The sequence below is a fragment of the Copadichromis virginalis genome, linkage group LG4, assembly GCF_057382275.1.
Source record: "Copadichromis virginalis isolate Kocher_CV1m ecotype Utaka linkage group LG4, C_Virginalis_male_GT1.1, whole genome shotgun sequence".
NCBI classification, from domain to species: Eukaryota; Metazoa; Chordata; class Actinopteri; order Cichliformes; family Cichlidae; genus Copadichromis; species Copadichromis virginalis.
Window position 1 is genome coordinate 22,395,910 of NC_140621.1, and position 27,358 is coordinate 22,423,267.

General features: G+C 42.5%; 2 protein-coding genes across 3 annotated transcripts in view; both read right to left on the reverse strand.

The window, feature by feature from the left end:
- Nucleotides 1-6,933, reverse strand: part of adcy9b (adenylate cyclase 9b) — a 37,724-nt gene extending 30,791 nt beyond the window's left edge. Inside the window, exon 1 of the mRNA XM_085454238.1 lies at nt 3,379-6,933. Coding sequence (XP_085310364.1) covers nt 3,379-5,191 — 1,813 coding nt within the window. The 5' untranslated portion in view covers nt 5,192-6,933. The remainder of the gene's footprint in view (nt 1-3,378) is intronic.
- A 2,332-nt stretch (nt 6,934-9,265) lies between these two features.
- Nucleotides 9,266-23,060, reverse strand: srlb (sarcalumenin b). Of its 2 annotated transcripts, XM_085454239.1 has the most exons (7): nt 22,976-23,060; nt 14,895-14,990; nt 14,571-14,666; nt 13,806-13,841; nt 12,709-12,825; nt 12,227-12,460; nt 9,266-12,131 (listed from the first exon to the last, which is right to left on the reverse strand). In XM_085454239.1, the coding sequence occupies exons 1-7, from the start codon at nt 23,031-23,033 to the stop codon at nt 11,320-11,322; spliced, it is 1,449 nt and encodes a 482-aa protein (XP_085310365.1). In that variant the 5' UTR covers nt 23,034-23,060; the 3' UTR covers nt 9,266-11,319. The 2 variants fall into 2 exon arrangements, with proteins under 2 accessions (XP_085310365.1, XP_085310366.1); XM_085454240.1 differs by lacking the exon at nt 13,806-13,841.
- Nucleotides 23,061-27,358: the final 4,298 nt, after the last annotated feature.

Sequence of the window (27,358 nt, forward strand, 5' to 3'; positions counted from 1 at the left end):
TCTTGCTTAATTAGAAATCTCCCTCAGGGCACAGAGATGAAAACAGGGTGAGAGAAGGTAATGCTGTACGTAGCCGCCCGACACAGCTTCGCTCAGCAATATGACTTATTAAAAGGTCACGAACATGCTAAACCTTGAGGCAGCTGGTTAGTGAGAACGCTGTAATGAGTATTCTTGGTAAGAGCCTATTGTACAAAAGAGCTATCAGAGGTTCAAATTAGGTGAAGTGGAGCAACTGCTTCTCATTTTGCTTCATTTCTTTTTTTAAAAAACATTCATTTATGTACTTTTGGACACAAGTAGTTGTTCTCTTCGTACTAATATGTAGTAGGGTGGAGTTTTGTTTGAGGACACACGCACTGTTGGTGCTCTTGTAGTTTGGTGGCTGTGTAGGACAGTTTGTGTTGTCACAACAACTTGGAGGGTACCCAGACATCTGCAGAGTTTTTCACACCCAGGCAGACCCTTTCACAGTCATGAGCAGGGAAAGCACATCACTGGCTTTCAATATTTTGCCAAAAGTATTCACTCACCCAGCCAGATCATTGAATTCAGGTGTTCCAAACCCTTCCATGGCCACAGGTGTATAAACTCAAGCAGCTAAGCATGCAGACTGCCTCTACAAACATTTGTAAGAAAATGGGTTGCTCTTATTCACCCAGTGAATTCCAGCATGGTACCGTGACAGGATACCACCTGTGCAGCAAGTCAAGTCACCGAGGTGAACTTGCACACCCAGCAGTTATACAGCAAAGTTATTGTCTGCCAGGGAGGCATTGTTTGTCTGTTTGAGAGATAGGCCCAGCTTAGAAGCGATTAACATTTGAATCCAGATCTGGAGCCAGCATCTTTTGGAAGGATTGTGGGCAGTGCTATACATGGACATGATGTAGTGCCCCCAGGACTGGACCTGCATCTTTTGTGAATGGCGACAACATGAGTTTGACCAATATAAATAAGCCCATGAATGTGGGTCATTAGACTTGGCTCTGCTGTGTCTGTCTGCTCTCTGGTGCTGAGCAGGCACTGTGCAGTAGGTTTTTAGAGCTACTGGGTTGAAAACACATGCCTTCCCGTCTTCTGAAAAAGCTGTGACAGCTCCAAAGATTACTAAGAAACTCTATAAAGCTGAAGGGACCTTCAATTTAAGATGATAAATCCCTGCGGGTTTGTTACTAACAATCATTTTCCATCTTTTTCATTATAAGAGTATCTATCAGAAGTGTTTTCACTAACTATCCAAAGCAGTGTGGGCATTACTTGTGACAGCTGTAACTACTAGTTGCTCACATGTATGAGCAATATATATTTAATTGTTATATGTCCTCTAAAGTGAGGATTTGCTCCTTTTTTTTTCCTCGTGGCAGTCAAACTGAATATTTCAGGGGTAGACTTGCAACTTGATGTTGCAGATCATCACTTTTGCCTTGACCAAACTAATTTCATGATATTTTTCAGCATTTCTACAGACTAATATTTGATTATTGTTGAATTTTGTTAGATTTAATTTTGTTTTGCTTAGAAAAAACACACCTTCAGGTTTTTGACTCCTTGCTAGATAAGACAGGCATCGCCACGTCACCTTAGAAACACAGTAGCAGGTATTTCTGTCAAAGGTGTCTCAAGTGCAACGAAAACAATTAGAGGCTCATAATAAACTGTAATATCCGCATTACTTACAAGAACAGGATGCAAACTCGGCCCCAATTTCATCACTTTCTTCCTAAAACTCCTCACTACTGAGGTTTAGAGCTGAGGAGGGAACAGGACGCAGCTGTAAAACTCAACTGTCCACACGTGGCTGCCCTCCGTATGAACCTTCCTTTTTTTACAATGAACCATAAACAGCTTATATTAAAAGCAGCTCGATATAAATAAGAGGATATAAACTTGGAAGTAGGCACGTTTTGGTCAGAAACCCACCTCCAACTTATAGTGCAATTGCAAAAAAACCCAGAAACTAAAACATTACACTAACTCAAAAAGTGCTTCAAAGATACATAAAAGACAGCCAGACGGCGATCGCTGTCTAGGTCGGAGAAATTTACTTCTGAGTCAAACAACAGGAACCAGACTCAGACACAATCCATGCTTGGCTGCAGTGGTACCCAAGAGATTTACACAGAGTGAGCTAGACAGCGGAGGGAATTTTACAGCGCTGGAGAACAACTCTCTCCTGACAGCCAGCTCTGTCACTGGCATAGGAAACCTACAGGATGAAGATAAATCTTATGGGGGGAAGTGAATACATGATGGAGGCATGAAAGGAGGCATGAATAAGGGGAAAAGAAGAGGCGAATAGGGCGATAGCACTCTGGATAAGACATTTATCTTCAGAATAAAAATAAAAGAAGCATAAGAGCAAGAGTGGTAGTCGCTCATTAATCTAAAAGATGAGAGGAAAATGCAGGCCTATAAATCGGCCCTGCCGCCTGGTAAACAAAGGGCACTTTCAGTCGCTCCTTTTCCTTGACTGATCCCAGCACTGATCTCTGGGGGGAAATGATGTGTATATAAATACACTGATAATTTATGCGCCCAAATTATTAATGTCTACATTTGAATTGCTAATTTGTGCTCACACTAATTCCTGCCTAAAATGCACTGGACAAAATCTGACATGCAGCCTTCAAGGCAGCACAGTGAAGCAAAAATAAACCCAAAATGCTAATTCAAAAGGGCAGATGAACACCATCTGCAATACCTTAGTCAGACACTTTCACTTCACTTACAATGGCTGATAATGGATCAGAAAGCCTTAAATGACGAGAAGAGCAGTTAAGCCAACATTTAGTCACACTGAGGCGTTTTGCATAAATGCATCATATAAAAAAAGCCTCCAGTCGAGCAGCATAAAAGACAAGATAGAGGGCTGAGGATATAGCTGCAGGCAAATCTCTTTTAGAAAAGGTGACAGTTGCATTAAGTTGTAAAGCAATCCCAGAGGTTCAGGGCAAGGTAACGGGAACGCAACACACTGAGGACGTCTGGAAGGCAATGTAATTGAAGAAGAGAACAAAGAGCAGGGAAGGACGGGAAAGAAGATGGCGTCTGTCTGTGATAGAGTCACATAGTACCAGTGCCACAGAGGGCACTGATAACACACTCAAAGCCCTGCCAGCCCATCAGGTATAATACATGATGCTTAAACTCCGTTCTGACCTTGACCAATGCAAATGCTTCCTCACAAGTGCTTTGATTCACCTGGAGGGTGAAATAGTAATATGCTGGCGTGAGCACACATTTCCTCTGTGGGTAGGGTAAAAGTATTAGAACACATCGACTTTGGCTGTCGGTTCATCGGCATTAATCTACAATAAAGCAGATCGAAAAGCAACAAATGTTTTTCACTCTACTTTATCATTTCTTCTCACTTACCTTTGAGCTGGTCAGCCACCACACTCTGTCCTATTCTCTCCATGACCTGTCCGTCCTCATGCTGGTAGCGTTCATCCAGGAATTTGGCAGTGGCGTGTGATAGGTGCACCTTCCCAGCAACGCCTAGTTGCTCCATCAGGTTGGCCAGGTTGACATCGTTTGACCAAACGTCGAACTTGAAGCGCTTCATGCCCAGGATGCCGCACAGTACGGTGCCAGTGTGGACTCCCACCCTCATGTTCACCATCTCCCGCTTCTCCTGGCAGAACTGTTCAATAGCCTGAATCATGCCCAGGCCCATCTCCACACAGCAATAGGCGTGATCTGGTCGGGGCTCGGGACACCCGGCCACACAGTAGTAACAGTCTCCTAGAGTGCTGATCTTTTCACAGCCGGTGAGCTCACAAAGTCTATCAAATCGTCCGAACAAGTCATTAAGAAGTCCAACGAGGGCATGAGCAGATTTGTTGGCAGACATTTTGGTGAAGCCCACAATATCTGCAAAAAGGATGCTGACAGGCTCCATCCGTTTCATGTTGAAGGGCCTGAAGATGATCTGGCCTCGGGGGATGGAGGTTTTCTTGCGTTTATTGTTTTTAGGGCTGGAGATGGCAGCAGCAGCCCCGCTGGTGGAGTAACGTTTAACAGAATGATCACCTATGTCGTCATCGCCCTGCTTCATGAGCTCATCAGCCACGATTCTGGGCATAACAGAGTGGATCATTCGTTCCTTCAAGGCTTTCTCCACTTCCAGGTCTTTGCCGTGCATGATAGCTTGTCCGACCTTAAGGAAGGTGCTCCGCGACCGCACCTCAGACATGATGAACAGGTGCATACCGATGGCGTGAGCACAGAGATGAAGCAAGGCTTTTGCTGGGCCCAACCACCTTAGAGTATCCCAATCTGATGGGGCGGCTAAGCTCCACTTCTCGCCTACCTGAGTCAGTTGCAGCCATCCCAAACTCTCAAAAAAGATGGAGTAGAGAAACCCAAGGAGGACAGAGGCATAGAGACGAACGTGGAGGACGCTATATAGCAACAGAAGAACCTCAATGCAAAGGGAGAAGGTGCCTACAGGAGAAAGACAGGGACACCAGTTGCTATCTCCCACAAATTTTTCATATGACATGTTGTATGTGGGCCCTATTCCACTGAATTCTTCCACATCAAGTGTAGGTGCTGGAGACTCAGGGTCCTTGAAGCCAGATGTCTGAATCTGGGGGGCCAGGGTCAGTATGAAGGTTACAAGGATGAGGAGCAGAGATGCTTGGTTGTAGCAGCGAGAGTACAGTTTGGTAAACGTTAAGAGGAAGAGGAGGAAGCAGAAAAGGAGGAAGGAAGCAGTGGGGACGAGAAAAGCAACCCTATCACAGCGGGAAGGGTTGGCAGCAAAGTAAACTCCCCAGAGTAAAGCAGCTGCTAGGAGGTAAAAAAGCACAAAACGGAAGCGTCTCTGGGTCTGAGGGAAACACCGTTCTCTACAGGCCTCCTCCAGGATAGAAGAGTCAAACTTTGGGTCCCAGAAATGGCCGGCAGATCTCTCAAAAAGCTGTGGCATCTTTTTGTGAGAACGAAAACTCTTGACCACCGGCCTCCTCAATCCGGACTCCCCAGAGCTACAGCTAGAGGAAATGCTGTACTTGCAGTGCTTGGCTCCACCAATGAAGCCTCCCCCGATTGAACCCAGCGGCCCGCCTCCATGCTTGTGTTTGACACTACTGCCAATTCTCACCGATACGCCTCCATCTCCACTTGAGTCACAGCTCACTTCTGTGTTGTGAGGCAACAGTTGCTGATGCTGGGGGGATGCCATGTTTTCTTCTAATCTATCAAAAAGAAAAAAATTACAAAAAACCCAAAAACTAGGCAGAAGGCACAGTTATTTCTCGGGAAACACAAATGAAGTAAGGCAAAAAGTTGTGGCCACACAGTATGATTGTTCAATCTTTAGAATTTTTTTTTTTAAAAAAGGAAGGGTTGGGGAAAAAGTTTGAGAGAAAAATCACACTCTGTGCTCTGGCTGCAGAAACACCAGCAGACCATCCAAAGTTTCTGAGTAGTTCATTTCTGCCATTCTTGACGTCAATCCCTGCATTCCTCTACATTCCCGATGTTTTGACTCGACGCACTTGAAACTGCAAGGTTCACCCAGTGCCTCCTCTGCCGAGGCAGCCAGCTCTTTGCTTCATTCATTGGAAACTATTTGGCCAAACGGACAGAATTACACAATACTGTGAGTACAGGGAAATGCTGAAAAATACACACATACACACACAAATAGGACTGAGAGGATAAGTTATTTTAAGGTGCTCTCAAAATGTGTCTAAAAAACCCAGATTAAATTCTGTCAAGTTGTTTTGTACTCTGTGTTTGCTCAGCCCGCTTTCATTGCTGGTGCGTGTCCAATTCCGCTTATCCACTCAGTTACCCACGCTTGTACTTCCATACACGTCGATGTCAAGTGAACTAAACCATGTGAAGTTTACATGACTGAGCAAAACTTCATCCAGGGCCAGTCGGACGCAGTGGTTCGAGCTTTTGTCGTTTGCTGTGTCGATCCAAAAGGTCAGCGGTTAAAATTAAGGCGTAGGTTAACACCGGATACAGGGATCATGCCACTTGAGTTTTTATTTTTATACCCCCACGCTCCTTGCCGCAGGGCCTAATCGCCAACACACTCATGGACGGCGCCCCGTCCTCGCCTGGCTTTCCACTCCAGAGTCTCCACAGTCACTGCGTCTCCGAACTCGGCAGATATTTTGTGCACGGAGTTCTGCAGGAGCGAGATGCGATGCGAATGAACTATTCGGCGTTACTGCAAGAGCTCAGACGGCAATGACCACTCCACAGATTCGCGCGCCTCTCAAGGCTATAGCCCAGCCAGTCTTAAATCAGTGTTTTGTTAGCGCTGCTTTGGTATTCACATCCAAACTGTGGCCAATTCATCGTCAGTGCGCCCCAAGAAGGAAAATATCCAGATTGTCTTAATATCCTGACCATTCCCGGCTGTGTGGTGTCTCAGACGGAAATCTGCGAAGACAAACAGACCCCTGGAGCAGGCAGCGTGAAGTCCAGTCCTTCCTGGTATATGAAGTAAAGTTTGCCCACGACAGCTTGGTCCCCCCTGTAATCGCCAGACGACGAAAGCCCCGGAGAAAGTAGGGCTAATTAAAAGGTCTACACCTCCTCCCCACTCCCCCCAGTAGCACAGTCCCACAGGCTAAAGCACAGCGCTGCCTTCATACGGCCACTTTGATTAATTGGGCAGGATACAAAGAATATCGTCATACCTCCAGGTGATTCAAGATTCAAATGATAGGCTAGATTAGGGCTGCTGCTGCACCGTCCTGCCTTTCCATCCCTTGTGCCGTCCACAGTGAGAGATAGAATGATCCTATTACCGGGTTATCTGATCACAATTTGTGTGCCGCACCGGCGTCTACACGTGCGCAAAAACGCTGTGCGCGCAATCCAGGCGCAGCGGGCAACACGGTGGCAGCAGCAGCCGCCACCATCTTCTGTCTCTGTGCGCTTCCAGCCGTCCAGCCGAGAGAAGTGTGTGTTTGTATGTGTGTGTGTGTGTGTGTGTGTGTGTGTGTAAGAGGGAGAAAGAAAGAAAGTGACGCCAGAATAAATACCATATCACGTCCCCTCTCTCCTTTCAAAATAAAAACCCAAATGTGCCTTTTATAGTTGTTTAAAAAAAGGCACAGAGTCATAATAATCCATGTATTAGCATGTATTACATGGTCAATATAACACATACTTTCTACAACAACCTTTTTATAGGGTCACCTTAAAATACTCTGTTAGCATGAAACTACAAAAGAAAGCTTCAGCAAACAAATTTGTGGTTTTTAAGTAAACCCATAATCATTCAGACCCTTTATTTTCTTTCGGGATTTTGTTGTTGTTGTTGTTTGTTTGATTTATTTTGTGTGTTTAAATAAAATTAAAAAAATTTTTTTTAGCTTCAACAAAAAAAAGAAAGAAAGAAAGAAAAGAAAAGTAAATGCTATCCATAAGTCAAAATCTCAGGTTATTATTGTAGAATTTAGAGTTTATAAAACAAATTCTTAAGTTATTTTCTCATAAGTTTGATCTAGTAAGTTGAAAACTTAAGATAATACTGCAAAACGCAAATTTCTACCTATAAGTGGCATCTTTCAAATTTATGTTTTATGTTCAAGGTTCAAGGTTCTTTATTTGTCACATGCATAGTTATACAAGTATAACACACAGTGAAATGTAGCCTGACATGCTCCTCGACATGTGCAAAAAAATTGGGGGGGGGGGGGGGGGGGGGGTAGAGGAAAAACAATATATATATATATATATACACACACACACACACACACACACACACACACACACACATATATATATATATATATATATTATATATATATATATATATATATATATATATATATATATATATATATATATACACATTGGGTGAATGTGCAGTAGTAGCAGTAGCAGCATGTTAAACTTGTTTTAATGTATCTATTTCTTCTTCTTGTTCCTATTATTAGTATTTATTTATTATTTATTTTTGGCGGAAACGAGCTTCCATACATAAGAGACTGTTTCCTTAGAGGCTCTTGTCAACCAATTTGGAGCTTCACTCTACACACGCTAAAAGAATCTACTTTTAACGATCTTCTATTTTGAAAATCCCTCTCTCTTCTTCCGTTTTGATGGTCACCATCGACTTGACGCTGCGAGCAGAGTAGGCGAAAAGAGGGGTTGAGTGAGGGGAGGGCTACAGTGCAGGAACGTGTACGCACTTGATAAAAAGCAATAGAGTGAAATGTAGCGAGCACGCATTTTAGGGAAGGGGTGGGGATGTATGTTTTTAATGGCACTCAGCGAAACTCCATATGTTCAGTTCGTGAACAAAGCCCCCTACCCTCCTCTCTTTTCTGCTGCTCTATACCATTAAAAATAATAGAATAAACACTTTATCATTTAAGGACACTACATTTAGTCTAATATGAGAGTAGAAGAAGTCTTAATTAGAAGACACCTGGATATATACAGAGTATCTTCAAATAAACAGCAGAATAGGAGCACTGATATCTAATTCTGAATACTTCATTTAAGGCAGACTATGAGAAATGAAGGCTACAGAGTGTGCAGCCAAACTGAATGAAGAACCTGCAGGTTTAATGTTCTATTATTTATTTATTCAGCAGCCTGACAGAAATATTAAGCAGCTGGCCTCTGTAGTCAGCAAGGAGCTTTATTTTGTATTTTGTATTTTGAAAGCACCCCCAGAGGGAACCGCGCTACCTTCTTGCATTCCACCTTCGTGCATGGGAACAAACAAAACTCTGTCTTTAATTGGGAGAATAAGAACATTTACTGTGATTTTAAAGTGGTGAGCTGGAATTCTCTTGATTTATTCATAAACCACTGTATCAGTTTTAATCTTCTGCGAATATTTCAACGCTCGCAGAAGAGTTGGAGTTCACTCACAGAGAAGCTCACGTGGGTTCATATGACTGTATAAAGGGGGATTTTGGTGCATGTGTCAAAACTTGAGGCAATTTACATCACACACACACATCCACAGACACACTCACATACATGCCCCCCCCCCCCCCCCCCCCCTCACTCCCACAGTCACGACAAACTGTTGGTGCATTGCAGCTGTGGAACACAAAAAGCATGCTTTCAAAAAGTGGGAGATCAGACCTGTTCAGATGTTGGTGTAAGAGAGACAAAAGGAACAGAGCGAGACGTTATACAGACAAATGTATGGAGACAAGATGGAGAAACAGGAAATGTGCAAGTCCAAGATGTAATCTCAGCAAATTTTCTTGTTTGAGTCCAAAGATTGATCATTTTATTTGAATAACCACAAAGTTTCACTGCTTGGTCCATCAGAAATCTTTATTCTTGATGGTCAAGCTTGCAAAAATTAGGCCAAGATTAACTTAAATATTTTTTTTAAAAAGGAAAAAAAAGTGAATCAACAACTACTTTAATGGGATGCACATCCATTCAATATCTAATTCACAGGTAAATGAAGATAAATTACACTCAAGTACACAAAAAAATAAATAAAATGCAAGCACCTAATGTTACGAAGCCTGAGCGATCAATCCCACTATAAACTTTTGCCAGTGGTCTGCATTTTCTTTCCTCTTTTTACACAGCTCTCTCTAGTGGCCATGTTCTGAATCTGCAGTGTAAACATACTAAACACCCTGTGCAGCACTTACACTCAAACTGAAAAGTTAATCAAAGTTAAGCTTATTTGGAGGTTATGTTTGCTATATTCTTTTGAATCATGCTTCAGAGTTTAGTTGGGAAAAGCAGCAGGGGTGTTAGTGAGGCAGGACACGTGGAGGAAACAGGAAGTGCGCTTGGCCATGAGTCAACTTTAGTTTTTTGTTGGGTTAGCTTAGAACCACCTACCTGTTCTTTACGATTTAGGGCTTTGTGTATGAAGCACTCTTGTAAAAAATTTGGAAAAATATACTGAATCAGCTCAGCACCCACACTGGAAGCAACGAGCCTGGCTCTGTCAGAAGCTGCTAACCCTAACACATTTGATCTTTTGTCTTTTACAACTTATAAAGCCAAAGAAAAAGAAATAACATGCTAAGGTGTGCAGAGACTCCACAAAGCTGAAGCCAATAAGCAAAATATCCATTGTTCAATGCCCAGACTGTCCAAGTGTGTTTAGGACATCTATTGAGGCACAGTACACAGGAACTTGCGGTAAAAGCTACCTTCTGCTTTCCTTCTCTCCATAGAGGTCAGGGGTCAACTCATGAGTCCTCCTTTACCTCCATCTCACATTTTTTTATTTTCTTTTTTTTGCAAGCTGGGAAATCTGCAAAGATCGACCACACTTTGGCAGCACTTTTCAAAATTTTGCAGCAGAGGTGTGTGCGTGTGTGTGTGTAAATATCTCTCTCTCTAATATATATATATATATATTAGAGCCTCATTCATATGTTATTTTTTTATGATCACTTAAAAGAAAGGGCTGAGAAGCTTATCACTGAGGGGAAAATAAACGCTAACACAGCATTTAAATTCTGCTGAAAGCAAATTTATAGACTCAAACAAAAAAAAACAAAAAACAAAGAAAGAGTAACAACAGTTACAAGCAGAGTAAACACACCCACTCTGCACTGAAGACTCTGACCTTTGATCCCTGACCCCTGCTATTCTCAGAGGTTGTCAACAACCAAGACTGGCGAGCATACAAAATTACGAGGAAAAATAACCAAAACAAAAAAACAGCCACATGTGTTGCAGGTGTCAGTAACACAAGGGACTATTGCTTGTGTCAGAGAGAAAATGCATGCACCTTTTGTGATGTCGAACATGCAGTGTTAATCTAATTCAAAAGCAAAGGTTTGGATGTCTAGCTCTGTGTGGCACCCACACAAGGGGCTACTTCAAAAACAGCTTCCTGAAGCGTGTGGAATTAACCTGCTGCAATGCAATTCTCACAAGTTGTCCAACACACATTTCTGTTTCCACTTTTTTCCTTTATTCACATACAAGGGAGCTGGTATTTGACTTTTTTTGTTCAGGATTTAAACTTTTTATTCCTTCTCATTTAATCTTTCCCATTTCCTCTTTTATTCACATCATTGATTTCCCAATCCCAAAGTCCCAGACAGTCCAGAATGGTTGTGCAAGGGAGAGAGGCATGTTCTCATTTCTTCAGCACTTGTATCCTTAAGCTGCCTTTATCGATGACCCCTCCCGCTATCTCTTTCAATCCTACGGACATTAAATGCACCTCCCCTTAAACTCCTGAGAAAAAAAAAAGGAAAGAAAAAAGCATCTTCTCGCCTCTGTCTCCATTAGTGATACAAGCGTTCTGACAAAAAGCAGGGTTGGCATCGACCAGACCCTTTCTCTTCACCTTCACCTTCTCCTTTCTACCTTTAGAGTATTTTGTGTTCCTCAGTTCTTTCGGTAACGATTCTTTGGCTTCTCACCACAGCCGGTGGCCTCGCAGGAGGACAGGCCAGGCTGCTTGCCAGAGTTAATGCTGCTCAGAAGGGCAGGCAACTCAGTGGTGATTGCCTTCTCAATCTTATCAAGCAGACAGCCTCCGATGTAGGAGCACTGAGCTGACAGAGGCTTGAAGTTGGTGATAGGGTTGATGCCAAAGAAGTCACGGTAAGCGTCGCGGTTGGGCAGGTCAAATTTGCTGACGTTGGTCTTGGCTAGGATGGATTTGAAAATGTAAAACTTGTCTGGGTCATCTACAATTTCCTGGAAGACTAACTCGGGATCACTGAAGAAGCTCATCTTCTCTTTAAAGGTCTGGACGTAGCGGTCTACCAGCAAGCCGTGGATGCGTACACGGATACCGTGCTGGCGGATGAAGGCAATCTTATTCTCCATGCGGTTTTCGATCACCTGATTGAGATCCTCCAGAAGAGAGATCTCCTCTCGCTTGAAGAGCTCCCGGCTGGTGTCAGGTGCATAGTCATATGGCCAGAAGGAACTGACATAGACACGGGGAGGCTCAGTGACATTGATGAGGGGAGCTAAGCTCCAGAAGAGCGCTCCGTAAACTCTCATTAAGTCCTGGGTGGCCAGGTTGTCAGCCTTGTTCAGGATGATGCGAATCTGTGACTCACGACCCTTCAACTGCCTGAAGAGCATCTCTAGCTCCAGACCAACATCCAGCTTGGTGGGGTCAAACACGACAAAGATCAGGTCAGCACGGTCAATGAACCACTGACAGACATCATTGAAAGGATAGCCTAAATGGGAGAAAAGCACAGGTCATAAAGAGCTATACGCAGTTGATTTGTGGTCTCTGAAAATCAAAACCTGAGAGCGAGCTTCTTGAGTTTACCTCTTTCCTGCTGTTTCCGGTTCTCAATAATTCCCGGTGTATCTACGAACGTCACACGCTCCAAAAGCTTGTGGGGCATCTCAATACCAATCAGCTTTTCAAGAAAGTTTTGACCAAACTTCTCCAGGGGAGAGAAGGAGCGCGAGCTGTCAGCCGCCATAACGATACCCTCAACAGAGCGGATCTTTTCCCCGTGCATAATAACTGTAAATTCAGAGGTAGTAGGCTCAGCTCCTGCAGAAGGACATCACAGAGGAAGAGAGGAAGAGATTAGCATTGTGGAGGAGAAGCAGATGGGAAAACACACTGAACCTCAGTAAGATGTAAAGCACCCAGTTCTCCAGTCAACTCCCCATCTGATGTAGATTTAGCAACAACTGCACTTTTCACCTTGCCTTTTTTCCCCCCATCAGCGCTGGATTTCAGAACTTAACGTTATTTACTGCTAATTTACAAAATAAAAAATAACATCTTTATGGTACCTGTGTAGAGCTGATAGGGGTGGTCATGCAAGCCCAGGAGGTAATTGATCATGGAGGACTTTCCTACACTCCACGGTCCCAGGAATAGCACCATGGGCTTGGAGGTAATCTCTCCATCTGTTTAGGGCAAGAAGAAACAACACTGATTAAATTATCAGCAGTGTGGTGAAATCATCATCTAGCCAGTCATCTAATCAACCATCTATCCGAAAGGTCTCCCTGCATATCTGTTTATTTATTTTTTTCACTGAAGAGCACATCTGAACAGCACTGCCAATCCAGAGCACAGGGCACATTTTACAAGACTTAAGAAGGAAGGACAGAAACATGTTGTAAAGCTGTTAGGGTGTTTAATAGCATAAAGGAAATTCATTAAAATGCAGGAGCCATAATCTCATGACACACGATAAAGTTTTATACTCTGACAAAGAGACTCGACGGGTCTAGCACAAGCTGTGTGTCTCGTAGCTGTTGTGAGTGGACATGGTGTTTGGGTGGCTGGGTGCAATGTACTACAATGCAACTGACTGATGGAAAAATAGCATTAAAAAAGGGAAAGGAGAAAGAATAAACAAAAAAGCAGACATTAAGCATCACTCCTGGTGCTACTGGAATTTAAAATGATAAAAAATAATAATATTAAAAAATAAAGTGAAAAAGTAAACCAGTTCACTCCTAGCTGAACACTGACCACCCTCTCCCACCAGTGTCCCCTCCTCAAACCTCTGTATCCTTTGTTAAAACCAAAGCTGCACATGCAACCCCATTTATATAAATATATATATATTGTTTTTACAAAGTAATGGTAAGTCATTTTTAAAAAAGTTTAAATAATGTGCAATTTAAACATTATCACACTTAAAGTATGTTAAGAGTGTTTTTACTTCTCTTTTTATTCACTCTCCGTAAAATGAAGCTTTCACCCATGGATCACTTTTGACTACACCTCAGTCATATCGAGTGTCGTCCAAAGTGAAACGTGCTTGAAATTTTGCAACCCACTCAGGGCAAATGTATGAAGACAAATAAGGGGTTGAAAAGAAAGAGCTGAGCACTGCAGGCACTGCCATGCACAGGTAAGCTCTGGCCACACCCACCTGTGGCTGAGTCCCCCAGGGTTCTTCCCGGGTAGGCTGTTAGATGATGGGTGGAAGAGGGAGTGGAGGGGATGGGGATGAGTGGAAGACAGGAGAGGGTGGAGTATAGAGAAGTGAAGGGAAACAGGAGGTGGAGGAAAGCTCAGTGAGGGAGTGATGTTTCTACAAGCAACATGGAGGGATAAAGTAAAAATGTACATAAACAGGTGGGAGATCCAGGCTGGAGTCTAATCCCATATTTGACCTGCGAAGTGTCAAACATGTCTGTAAACAGATGGAGGACATGCCCGTGTAGTCAGGTGATGGGGGGGGGATTTACTCCCATCTTTAAAACGCACATATGCATTGAAAATAGAAGTTGATTTTTTTTTTTTTTTGCATGCAGGCCTGAAAAGCCACAAGAGGGCGATAACTTTATTTCATTGTAGGAAAGTGGGGTTTTCTGGGCAGTTCAGTGTACAGCTTGGAGTGTTGAGTCCACTGTAAAGAAACAGGGAACAGTGCAATGTTTAACAGAAGGGGTAAAAAAAGACACTACCCTTCTTACTTTTATAATCCCACCCTTAAACCTGATATAAAGAGAGGCTACAGGTAATTTCCAAAGGAGAACATATTGCTGTTAATGCATCAGTTGGAGGTGTAAAGATGCTGTGTTTTTGCAAACAAGTCAACAAATCAGTTACTAAAGCAACTCAAACAGAAAACTCCACACCAACAGGAGAAAGTGAAGCAAAGTGAAGCTGCAGCCGGTGAGCTCGGTGATACCTGAGATCTCGTGCTGCCTCAGTTCGTTGTACTTGTAGGCCTGCTCCATCGGCTTGATGGACGTATGGTAGATCTTCCGCAACCTCTCCAGAGCCGCTGAAGAAAAAGGAGACCAGAGATGATCAAAAGGATGTTAGTAAGGTAAATAAGGTAAACAGTGTTTTCTTTGGATACACTGTTTGTTTTAAATAGCATAAAAATCCTATTGACTTGTCATATTTAGTTTGCTCCCCCAAAAGTGTTAAAGGGAAATCAGGTGGAAAAAAATTAAGAAAATTAAAGCAGTCAGATTTGTAACATGCCTCTTTCACCTTCAATCCTCACCTGCATAGTCTCCTGCTTTTTCCTCCATTGCAAGCCGCAGCGTCTCATCGATGTGAGATCTGTCTCTAAGGACGGAGGTAACATCTTCTTCTTCTTCTGCAGAAACATCACAAACATCAACAGCAAATTCAGTTTGTTTCAAGACCTCAGCGTATGCCTTAAATGGCCAGCTTGATATTTTAAGAAAATAAACATGGGAGGTCTGATTTGTTCAACGGCAGTTTAATAAAGAAGCAGACACTGGGTTTGTTGACAGGTGCCATGCCATGTTTATTAAAGCTTTGCTATTACATGACGGTCTGTCTGGCCAAAGATCAGTGAAAAGAAAGACTTGACTGATTTTGTAGTGGATGCAAATAAATAAAATGTTTTAATGTGAGCCTTGTATAAAGGCATTATATGGAAGAAAACAAAAAAAAATAAAATCAGCAATTCAATGATTTTTGCTGTATTTTCAGATTTTAACAAGTGAAGTTAGGAAATTAAAGCACCTAAACTCCCCCCGCACAATCCACCAACTAAACACTTTCGATTTGTAGTTATTAGTATCTAAATATTCCCTTTTTAGATTACATTTTTTTGCATGACTATTCATTGAGGGCAAATATTTTTTGATGTAGTAGAAGCTCTCAACTGACACACCAACTGTTGGTTAAGTGAACTAAATAGTAGCCCATCTAAGGTATTGACATTCTAACCAACCCCCCTTTAAATGGAATATAGTTGCTAAGTTAGCATTTACATTCAGATGTAGGTCCTGCATGTCAATATACACATTTTAACTGAGCTATAAGCTTGTTTCATGTCCGTGTATGAGCGTGTGTGTAAGAGAGAAAGAATGACCAAGAGAAAATATTTGCTCACCAGTCATGTCCACTTTTGAACATGTCGGATTACTTAGATCACAGCTCTTAGTACAATCAGGTCTTAATTTAGAAAGCAAATGCTGAAAATAAACAAAGACATGTGTTTGGCATCAGCGCGGGCTATATAACAACAGCAAAGATAAGGCAGACTGACAGAGAGAGGGACTTCCCCGGTTTCGTAACAGACGAGGAGGAGAACTCAAAGCCGGACTGAGTGTTCCCAACAATAATATACATGAGACAATGGTGTGCAATCCTCTGTCTTTTCTCATCTATATTTATCCACCAATCACAGGCTCATCAGGCTGTGAGGCCTGTCCTTGTGTGCCCAGGCCTCAGTACAGACCCCTTCCACAACGCCTCCCACACGCCAACCTGCCACAAGATATATATAGCAGCAATTGGGAAGTCTTCCTGGTTCACACTTCCATGCCCTGGGAGCTTATGGGTCTGAGCATCCAAGCTACCAGACACCCCCTTAACAGAACTGTTAAAGAATTTTAAAGGTATTTAAGAGTGTTGAATTATTAACTGCAGTCATTTAGTTGTAAATAAGACTGTGGAAAGCACAGAATATTGATCTTGTTCTTAAACCAATTACATGCATACCTTCTGCCAGCAAATTCAGTTTACTGGCGCTGATAAGTTCAAAATGTTTTAAGCAGCACAGAGAAAAATGAATATAAGCTCATATAATCGCCTGCACTTTACCTGACTTTCTCAGTAAAAATACACAATTTTATTGCAGTTATATAAAACTAACACCACTTGCACAGAGGATCAGAAAAAGAATGAAAAGTTGGTTCAGTCGCTGGCGGCACAACCCTCTGATCTCAGCTGGTGTCTGTGAAGAAATAATCGTATCCTGGCATTTATGTAATGCTCCTGAAAAAGTGACTGGGGGTAGAGCAGAGGTGCTCAAATGGGAAGGTAAAAAAACTTCCAGACTAGAACTGCAGACACATCATTTCATGTACAGTGTTGAATAATGTAAGATCCTCTCAGTCCGTCTGTTATTGTGAAATAAGTGGCGTTTCTCACAGATACTGACACACTTTTTGAGAAAGTTGATTGGCTGTAAGTTGTGGGTGGAGTGAGTAAAAATCAGAAGGTGACTTAAATATTCTTTGAAAAACTCAACTATAGTTCCTCCAACTCTCTGGTGTCACCATAGACCATATTCATCAGCAATGTTCTCTCAAACAGAAAGCTTTCTTTCAGAAATAATATTTAAAAATGCCTCCTTTTTAAAATGTCAAAACCAAAACTGCAGAGCAAAGTCACATAGCAGATGTTCTTTTAAACATCTGATAAACATCACCCCCTCAGAGGGCAGTGCTGCTGCAGCATCCTGCGCCACAGCCTCGAGTAAAGCCACCGGCCATGTGGTGAATGACTTCTAGTGTTTCTGGCCAAGCGTCAGAATGGCACGTCGCTTTGGATGAATCCAACGCTGCATCAAATGACAAGTAAAATCATCCGAAGGCCTGTTTGTTTACAAGCCTCAAGCAAACTTATGTTTATATTTATGAGCCTCGAGGCTTGTAAATCGACTCTTTCACTGAAATGAACTGAGTTCAATATAAATGTTTCTCATTCATGAAAAATGCAGCCCGCATTTTCTGATCACAGAAATCCAATTGGAGCATTTCAGTATGTGCACATACAAAAACAATAAACGACCACAAAAGACCCCCGAAATTACAAATCTCTGGGGCTTTAACTGAAACCCGAAAGGTTTCTCCTTTGCTGCGTGGAGGCAGTGACACAGTGCTGATTCTCACCGAGTCAACCTGCTAAAAATAAGCCTGTGTAATGTTTCTGCCGGCACGACGCAAGAACAAGAGAAACCAAAAGGTTAGTAGCCAGAATAAAAGGAGGGTACGAGCAACACTGCTAACCCATATATTGTATGTGGCTACATAGTATCAGGCAGAAAGCCTTCCTTAATCAGCCCATACAATAAAAAATTACATTCATTTCTTGCGTGTGAACTCCTAATGGCAAGTGTGCCCTGTCTTTATTCTAGTGGATTAACACAATGAAAGCAGAGATGCAGTAATGTGAACTCATGTGACTTCCTATGTTGTGACAACACTTTACCCTTTTGTACAGAGAGTACTGTTTTATTTTATTTACTTTTATATGCTCATTACTTTTATCTTAGTTTAGTTTGGTTATTTTATTTGTTTGCATTTCAGGAAAGTAAAGAAAATATTGCTCGGCGTAACCACTGTGTTTTGCATGTATATAATACACTTCTTCATTTTTGATTCTGCCAAGTTTAATAATATATAGTGCACATATGCACTAAACACAAAGAGGCGAAAGGAGCACTGTTTCATTGGGTTTGGCAGTTTGGAAAAATGCAAGCATTTAGGGAAGAAGTGTTTATTCGAACACATGTTAAACATGTTAAAGACAAATTACATCAAACCTTCTGCAACTTTTTTTCCACAGCGACTTTATAATAAATCGGATTTAGCTCTGACAACAACTACAGCCTGCGCAAAGCTGCTTTTGTTCATGTGACCTTTAGAACACCACTAAGTGATGTCATCTGTTTGTGATCCATGACCGCTTGGTTGCATTTGAATCTGAGCCACATAGCTCCGGTTATCTGAGCAGGTTACAAGTTTTGAATAGAATGTGATCATATTGCAAAATAGAGGGGATGTGCCCTCTGATGAAACCCACCAGAGGGCAGAGAGGGTGATTCCACTTGAGGACTAAAGTGGCTGTCGATGACCAGATCCCATCTCTTCCACACGCCATCACTGCAGTACTACAGGGATTGCTAAAGCCTCTGTAACTTGACTCATCACTCAGAGAAGTCACGTCTTTTAACGCTAGCTCCTCGAGAGGGCCTTAGCGGCTGTGAACTTGTTAACACCTTCCAATCCAGTCGATCCCTAATTAGGACAGAGCTCCGCAAAGATCAGAGAGGTAATGTTGCCCGTGGACAGTGGGCCTTGCATCAGTGCTCAAAATTAACCCTGAAGGTGGCAGGGGAGCTGAACCCTGTCCTCGCTGAGCTCGTTGCCACACAACCGCACCACAGTTTGGAGAAACATTCTGGTGGCGTCGGTACATCCCGCTGAACATCTAAGCCGTCCACTGCGGCAATTATAGGCAGATCTCTTATGACCTACCAGCCATTGGAAACCAGCCTGAAATATGCTTCGCTTTCCTATTTAATTACATTAACCCACAAGGTTAATTTCTTTTGACTAAAGAAGATAAATTTAATCCATCTTTAATCTATGCTCTGATTATCCTGATATATGTTGTGGTCTTTTCCAAACACTCAATAAATATTTATGCCCAAAATGCTGATTTTAAGTAATTTGATTACATGTAAATGTTCCATGTAATTTTCTTCCATAAGTACAGTGTAAAATATTCAATTTAATGGAATCTGAACAGATAAAATGTAACTGCTATGCTTTCAATGTATATCAAGCATATTTTCCTTCATGACTGATTATCTGAATAAATAAACCTTTAATACATCAGTCCGTATTTCACTCAAAATTATAGCTTCATGTTTATTGAGGGCAAAGAATCACTTTGTTGAGATTGTGTGCGTGCTGATATGTGCCTGTATATAATGACCATCTGTATAACTGTGGAACCCCCGGGATCATATTATGCTTACAGCACAGTCGAAGTAAATTGAATTAAAGTGAACATGATGAGGGTAGCAGCCCTGGAAACCCCAGTTAAAGGATTTATCCTGCACAAGCAGCCCTAATCTGAAGGCAGAATGTTTCCACCAGAAAGATCCACCGAGAAGCAATGATTCGAGTCAAATTTAAAGAGAAAGAAAAAATGTTTACATGACCAATGGCTTGTAAAGTGCCTCCGCTCTCATTTAAAATTCATGAATGCAATTAAGCAAAACTACTTTCTCACTAGTGCCCATTTCAGAAAGGCAGGAAACATACTTAAACCAAAGCAGATGAATGTGAAAATAAGCCTGCTGCCAGCCTATAAGGATGCCGGTTTCCTCCTTCGGTGAGGGTCAGAGGTGCGAGAGCACAGCTGTGCAGGGTGTGGTGAGAAGATACCACAGATGGCAACAGGTGGCACTGCTTGCAGCTCGTACTCCCACACAGTCAAAAATAGCCCTACAATGGGTCAGAAGATGGACAGAGGAGGGGTGGCAAAATGACTGCTGCCTATTTTAAGGTTTTGACTGTTAGTCAGTTTGGAGACTTTAGAGATATCCTCACCCTACAAACTGACTGTGTAGTACACAGGCTAGCCAAGTGAAAAGCATGATGCATGTAAATTTAAATGTGCTACAAATGCGTGGCTTTGCTTGTATGCGCTAATTAAATTTCTGAAAATATAACAAGTAATGGAATTGAGTGTTTATCACTTAGCAATTATCACTGTTATTGCTTTTCTTTTTTTTTCATTAGTTTTACTATGTCATACAATAATGAACAAGCCACCAAACAGTACCGGGGGGGTTGCATCAAGGGTAGGGACAGGCTCAAAGAAAGGTTCGAGGGCAAAGGCGCTTTACGCTGGAGTGTTGATCTGATGCCTCAGTCCCTGCTCGCCTGTTTTAGAGCCAGGAAAGGACGTCAGGTGCCCTTGGGGCTGCGCGGCTCGTCTTAAGGAAGCGTGTGTAATAAAGTCACCGAGTATGACTGGCGTGTCCCTTGCACTACGTCCAGCCTAGGGATGTCCTGCGTGCCATTAGAGGAGAATCACATGGAGACCGTGCTCCTTTAACTTTCAGTGTCTCCCCTCTGCAAAGTGAGGAGGCCAAAGATATTTTTACTGAGTGAGGATGGATAGTATTGCCACCAACTATAAACACAGCAGTGTGAAGAAATAGTCTGAAGGACCAAAACGGCTGAAGAACTGTTAGTGCTTATTTAATGTGGGCAGAAATATTCTACACATAGCACTTTTGTCCTTTTTGCTGACTCTCAAGTTCTGAGCGCTGCCTGTTAGACAAGTAATCTTTCTACATTTGCACCAGCGGCTGTTTTAATTCACTACAATTTTACCAATCTCAAGGTACTTTAGATAGTAAAGTGAAATTTTAAGCCTCTTCACAGTTTACCCAAAAGTTTGCTATAATGTAACAAACACAATTGTAGTCCTTGAATGGTCAATCGTAGCCATTCACACAAAACATTCTCTGCCTACAGAGCCTATGTTTCTCAGTACATGCCAACACTGAGCAGTGTCACATCCACACAAGAAACCTGCAACTTCCAGCAGCTTGTTTACGCTGCCAAAAACATAGCTCGTGAAAAGTTTTAGCTTTTTAATGACTGCATGTTAATGTCAGGTGAGAAAAAAATTACTGTTGGTTTATAAGATGTTCACATTGCTGCACATCAGCCGAGTGATATCTAAGCTTAAAAGATGACTTGCATCATTTGGTGTTCTTGCTTTATATCAAAATGTGGATACTCCAATCAATCAGCTAAGGCGATCAATGCTGGCCATGCAATCAGCCGCTTTAGGCTTTTTCCATAAGATTTGACATGATCAGTTTCTGTGTTAATATGTCAGCCCTGATGCAGCCTTCAGGTGTATTTTTTTTAAAAGGATATAAGATTTTCTGGTGGATTAATAAATCTGTATGCTAGGCAGCCTGTGATAAAATGATAGCATATTAACACCACATTGCTTTCGAGGGCGGTTACACCTTCGTGTCCATCCTGTAGAGTTCAGTGGAATTCCTGAGAGTTGACTGAACCAAATAAAAACACCATAATTACACACCGAGACAAAAAGAGTTCATGACTCAGTGTTGCCATACCCTGGGGGTATTTCAACATAAAGTCCTTTTTAGCTCTGCAGCAAAAATCAATACACAGTATGCCTGTGGAAAATATTCACAGACAGGGGGCCACCGTAAGACATCTGCACGAGCCTGCAAAAAAGGGCTCTTCGAAAGCTTGAGCTGCAAGCCACGGCCCGGCCCCTCCAGCCTGGAGAATGCATGTCCCTAAAAGGCCAACTGCTGGGAATAAATTATGATTGTGACAGTGCAGCAGCTGTGCAGTGTGTCTAAAGGGAAGCATGGAACTGGGAGGGGTGACGATTCAGGAGGGATGGGGAGGGTAGAGGGTCTAGAGGAGGGAGGGAGGAGCTGTAGGGAGGGGGGGGGGGGGGGGGGATTTGGGGTTGGGTTTCAGGAGCCCATCCAATCTTAGACACCTGACAGCAGCTTGGAATATGGAGGCCTGGGTCCCGGCTGTGGAGCTGAACGCCACCCCAAGGACGGACAGGGGTGACAGACAAGGGTAACAATACCCGCGCTAGTCCAGCCCTAGAGACCAGTCCGCATTTTTAGAATGGGTAATCTGGGCGCAGTTATGGGTGATCAGCTCGCTGTGACATTCAGCTCCATGGGTGCCCTTTGATATAGTTAGGATGTATGTTGTTTTGGTGTTATGGTTGTCATTCTTCAGACTGTAGCAGGTGAAACCGAAGAATGAAGCAAACAGACCGAATTAGCGCGTGCAGAAAAAGCTCAGCGTCCATTCAGGCTCCCACGTGGCCGTTCCCGTCTCCTTGGTTAGACTAAGACTTTCCATCAGCTGGTGCCGTGCATTAGGACAGCTGACATGCTGTCAGTCCACAGTGGAGGCCGAACGGCTTTGAATAATCCCGAACTTCAGAAACTCGCCCAAACGCGATTTGTTCATACATGAAAAGTGACGGCTGTTCCAGTATGCCATGAAACATTTGATTTAATAATGAAGAGCATTAGAAAGAGACAGGTAAATCCACAACTCTGTAACACGTGCCAGCTTTTTAACTATAAACTGGGACAGATTTAAATAGCTTAGCCTGGTGGTAAAGAAAGGCTGGGGTAACATTTCTGTCTGTCTATCCTTATCCTTGGGTGGTGCTGTACTCTGCCTCTAAAAGCCAGTGCCATTTGTGGCCAAACTGACCCTACAATAGACACAAAAACCTACAGGACAGCCTGTTTTCAATAATATGACAGGCCATTTCTGGCCATCCTCTGAATCTTTGAGGAACCATTGAAGTATCAAGCTGACAAAGCAGTCAAATATGGTGCTATTTATTAACCATTCATTAACCCTGCTTCTAAACTTATGCCACATCACCATTTCAATCATCAGCGGTACTTGTACACAAACATTTCTCACGCCCACGGTGCACCAGCTCACCTAAAACAGCAAGTTTTACCAAATTGCTTCTGAATCTTACCTGCTGTGGCCTGCAAAAGCAGCAGAGAGAGGAAACAGATCGAGACTGCACCCTTCATGATGGCTGCCAGGAGAACTCTGATAGTCACACAGACTATATATACCAAGGCAGGAAGGTTAAAGTGCACAGAGAGAGAGAAGAGGTGGGATACAGAGATGGCCAGCTGGTGGAGGGGCTGAGATCTGTGTGTGCTCGAGGTGTTACAGGAGTCTATCGTGCCACAGGGACTCTACATGTGCAAGCAGCTGACTCTTTCTTCTTCTTTTTAGCGGGAGGCTGCAGCTCAGGCCTCGTCATAAGTGCACAAGAGTTGGCTCTATCCTCCATAGCAAATTCACTCAACTCCTCACTAACAATATATATCACATAATTAATGCCAGAGACTTGAAATAGCCACATTTTTTATGTGAATAAGATTTTCACAGATATTAAGTAATATAATTCTTCTTTTTTTTTATTATTCTCATAGTGGATAAATGCCAAATGCATTGAAGTAGCTCAAACTGGGACCTATGCATTCCTTTTCTTGGTGAGTACTTGATTAATAGAGCAACAGGAATCTCTTATCTGTTAGTTAGTTAGCATTGCTCAGCACAAAAGCTGCAAACAGGGAAAAAATATAGGTGCTGCTCTGCTATGATCCGACCAAAACACCATAATTACGAGACTAGCACCTCTCCCAGGAAGTTCACTAATTAAGGAACTGCAGTTTGCTTGTCTAAACCAAATAACAAAGCTGTGTCAGCCAAGAGCTGGAGTATTTGCTGCAATTTGAATGAATAGTACAGCTGTGTCTAAAGAGACTGTCTTCCTCTTATTTAACTAAAGCATTATCAAATTTGAAACAAAAGAAAATAATGACTGTAACAGCTTTACTAACCCATCTCCATGAATTTCTAGATTTAGTAGGCTTAAATGTGCTGCACTGAAGCATTGAAGGGAACTGTCAGACTCTTACTCTGGTAAGGAAGACTTACTTGGCTGCCGTATTGGTTAAAGTAATCACCAAAAGAGAGTGTGAGGGGATGAGAGAGCTGCAGAGAGGGTATGTCGGAAGCATGAGGACCCCTGAGTCAGACTTGAATCCCTGGCACAGCTAAAGGCTGGGCGGATTACTGCTTTATCACACTCAGGCAGATGTAGTGTGGCGAACATAATCTCACAATTCCACGGGAATCAACATCTCCACTGTAAATTAATCCCCAAATATGGCAGAAGTTTCTTACCCAAGCATGCCTTTTCCAAATGACTCGGGAAGCATGTCCAAACATTACAGCGTGTTCATTTTAGAGCGGAAAACAGCATTAATCCTCAGATAGTTCACTGGTGCTGGGGAGTAGTTGGGGGCTATGGTTTCCCAAAAAGTTGATTCTGTTAATCTGGAAACATTTCATCACTCATCCAGGTGACTTCTTCAGTCTCAGCTGACTGCAGGTTTCCCCAAACTTATAAACAGTACATTTGCACAATGACTGAAACCAACAGCACTGATGAACAATGGGCTTTTCAATCCCACACACCCCAAGATTCACTATTTGATGAATACTGTGATCTGATTTTTAGGAAAAGACAATTTTTTTAAATTTTAACAGAGTTATGTGATTTTTAAAATGCAAAAGGGCCAAAATGACCCACTTTGGTGGTTCTAGTGTTTTTTAACGGGCTTCATAATGTGAGTGGACTGAGAGATATTTGTGTACGCTGGCTAAAGTTATTGACCAGGGGGCTGTCCTTGGAGTTTTTGATGGAGCATAGAGGAACCCAGATGTCTGCAGATGTCTCTTGACATCTCTCAAGAGGGTTTTTGGTTGCTGCCAGCTGCTGCAGCACTCCTTCATTGTTTCCTTCACTAGCACATTGTCCAGCTTTGCCACTGGCTACTCAAGGGCTTGTGAGTAAAACTACTGCATGTGCTCTTGTTTTGTTTTCCTGATTGCTTTGCAAGCGAAAGGCTGAAAATTTTTCAAACCACTATGCACATATGCAATAGCACAGGACTTTGACTTTAGGGTTGCAGCATATTCTCCAAGACTTTGAGACAAAATATGGGGCACTGCAAGTATTTTATATTTTGAAATATTGAAATTGAGGAAAAGAAGTAAAACTTGGAGAAAGTATGCAAAGTGATGTAGTGTAGTATCCACGAAATGGTGAGCAAAAATGTGCATTTGCAAGGAGTATAAAACAGAGTACAGAAGAGAAAACACTGAAACGGAGGAGGAGAAGCAACGACAGATGGAAACCAAAAGACATGGAAGAAGAAATGAACAAAAACGTGAATGAAGACAAAGAAATTACAGAAAGAGAAATATGAAGAGCAGTAGAAGACGGTGTAAGATACTTGATCAGAATTCAGATATGATCGCTGAGATGAAAAACCTTCAAGCATGGGATAAATTCTGCAGGAACTCTGAAGAGAAAAAGCGCGTTTCAAGTTTTTCCTAAAAGAAGTTAAGCTTGGACAAGTGTAGCCTTCTCCTCCTTCATCTTTTGTCCAACTCTTTAATTTTTACCTCTCCCTCCTCTACCCATGCTCTCGACTCCTCCTTTATTCATTCCTTATGCTTTTATTTCTTCTCACCCTAAATAAGTCATTTAAGTAACAGTTTGAAGACATTTTCTAGCTTGCAGTTGACGGTTAAATCAGAATGAGTAGAAATGCAGGTTGGCAAAGATGATGATAGGTGGCGCGGATGTTTTCCATTCTAACTGCTCTAAAACCACAAAAAACAACTTGTCTCTAAAACCCTCGAACTGCCGTGCAGGTGTCACCTGAAAAGCAGTAAAGAAAACCCTGCCTGCATCTGAAAGGTGATCTGTTTGGACAGTTTTGTGCACATTCCACATCTCAATGTCTGAAATAACAGTATGCAAGAAATCTTAAATATGCGCTTCTTGTTCTTTTTACTGGGCTTTGACCCCGTAACCCCCCAAAGTATCCAGATAGCTTTATAACACCATGATACATGTGTGCTGGCTTTTCAGAACATTTTTAGCCCTTAAGCAGTTTTAATTTTCAGTTTTATACTCCATTAGAAAAACTGTGGAAGGTGTGTTTTGTTGTGTTAACTAATTCACAATCATAAAAATTGCATCTTTAGTCGTGATTAAAAAGTATGCAGATTGAGCACGTCGCTCTCCCTTACATAAAGTGTCTGTATTAGTGAAAAGTACCGGTACTTAGTATCGCAGATACTGACGCTGTATTTGCTTGGTAACAGATTGCACTAATTTCTCACACCAAAGCATTTATAACCTAAGCTCATTTATAAAGCTTCTCCCTTTGGACTTTTTGGTGATTAAAGGAGGCTGATGGGAGAAGCTGGGGTCCAGAAAATAGGAGCCCTGATTCCCAGGGAGAACAACGTCACATCATCCACAGATTGTGAGGCACACAGCACCTGGTCCATGGTGGTGTTGATTCGAGTGATGGGTGGAGGCCCAGTGTTTGCCGGTGAACCACCTCTGTCAACTCTTGCCTCTCTCTCGGAGGGCATCCCTGCACAAGTTCGTGCTGGAAACCCTCCTCTTCCTCCTGTTTTACTTTTGGCTTGGCCGAAACCAGTTTGTCAAAGCAATCTGGGAGGATGATGATGCCATCAGAGGAGTCTGAGGAAGTCTAGCTGGTGACCTGAGGCACAGGAGGAGAGTATGAGGACATTTACAGACTTTATAATATGAGAAATTATACAGCAACTTTCATATCTAAACAATAAGTGAGAAAGAGTCACCTAATCCAAGTCTTCTGTTTCTTAATATGGGCGTCAGTTAGGCTCAGTGGGTGAGCAGGGGACCACAGAAAACAGCAAAATTTATGCCCGTCACATTTTCCACAGCAGGTGGGGCTGAATTGGAGACTTTTCCGGACTGATTCTGGCCCCCAGGCCTTATGTTTGACACCCCTGATCTAGGGTGTACCCATGCTCTCAACGTGTCAATGACATTTGAAATAAATACCATATTCAACTTTTGTTGTAGACGTTCCTGATTTTGGTTATTAACTAAATGACTGAGAACATCCTGATATGACACGAACAGCTGACACCAAAACCAGCAGTATCTCTACAAGATGTGCGAGCGTGTGAACAAGAGGCAAGAGACAGGATGACAACGGGAGATGCAGTCTACCGTCCCTGGTGTAAATTTTAACTGTTACAGAGAAGGTGGTCAGTCTTAATTTAGCCATGAGCAACTGAGCAGGGGAGGGAGGGAGGCTTGAACAGCCCATCCACCAATCAGGAACAGACACTTGTGCATCAACTCGACTGCTTGAGTAACAGCCAAACAGAACTGGAAATGAATCAAATTCAGCTGGTTATGTCACTATTTGTGTTAGAATAACTGTTACCAGAGAAACAGAAAAGACACACAGAAAGCCCAGTG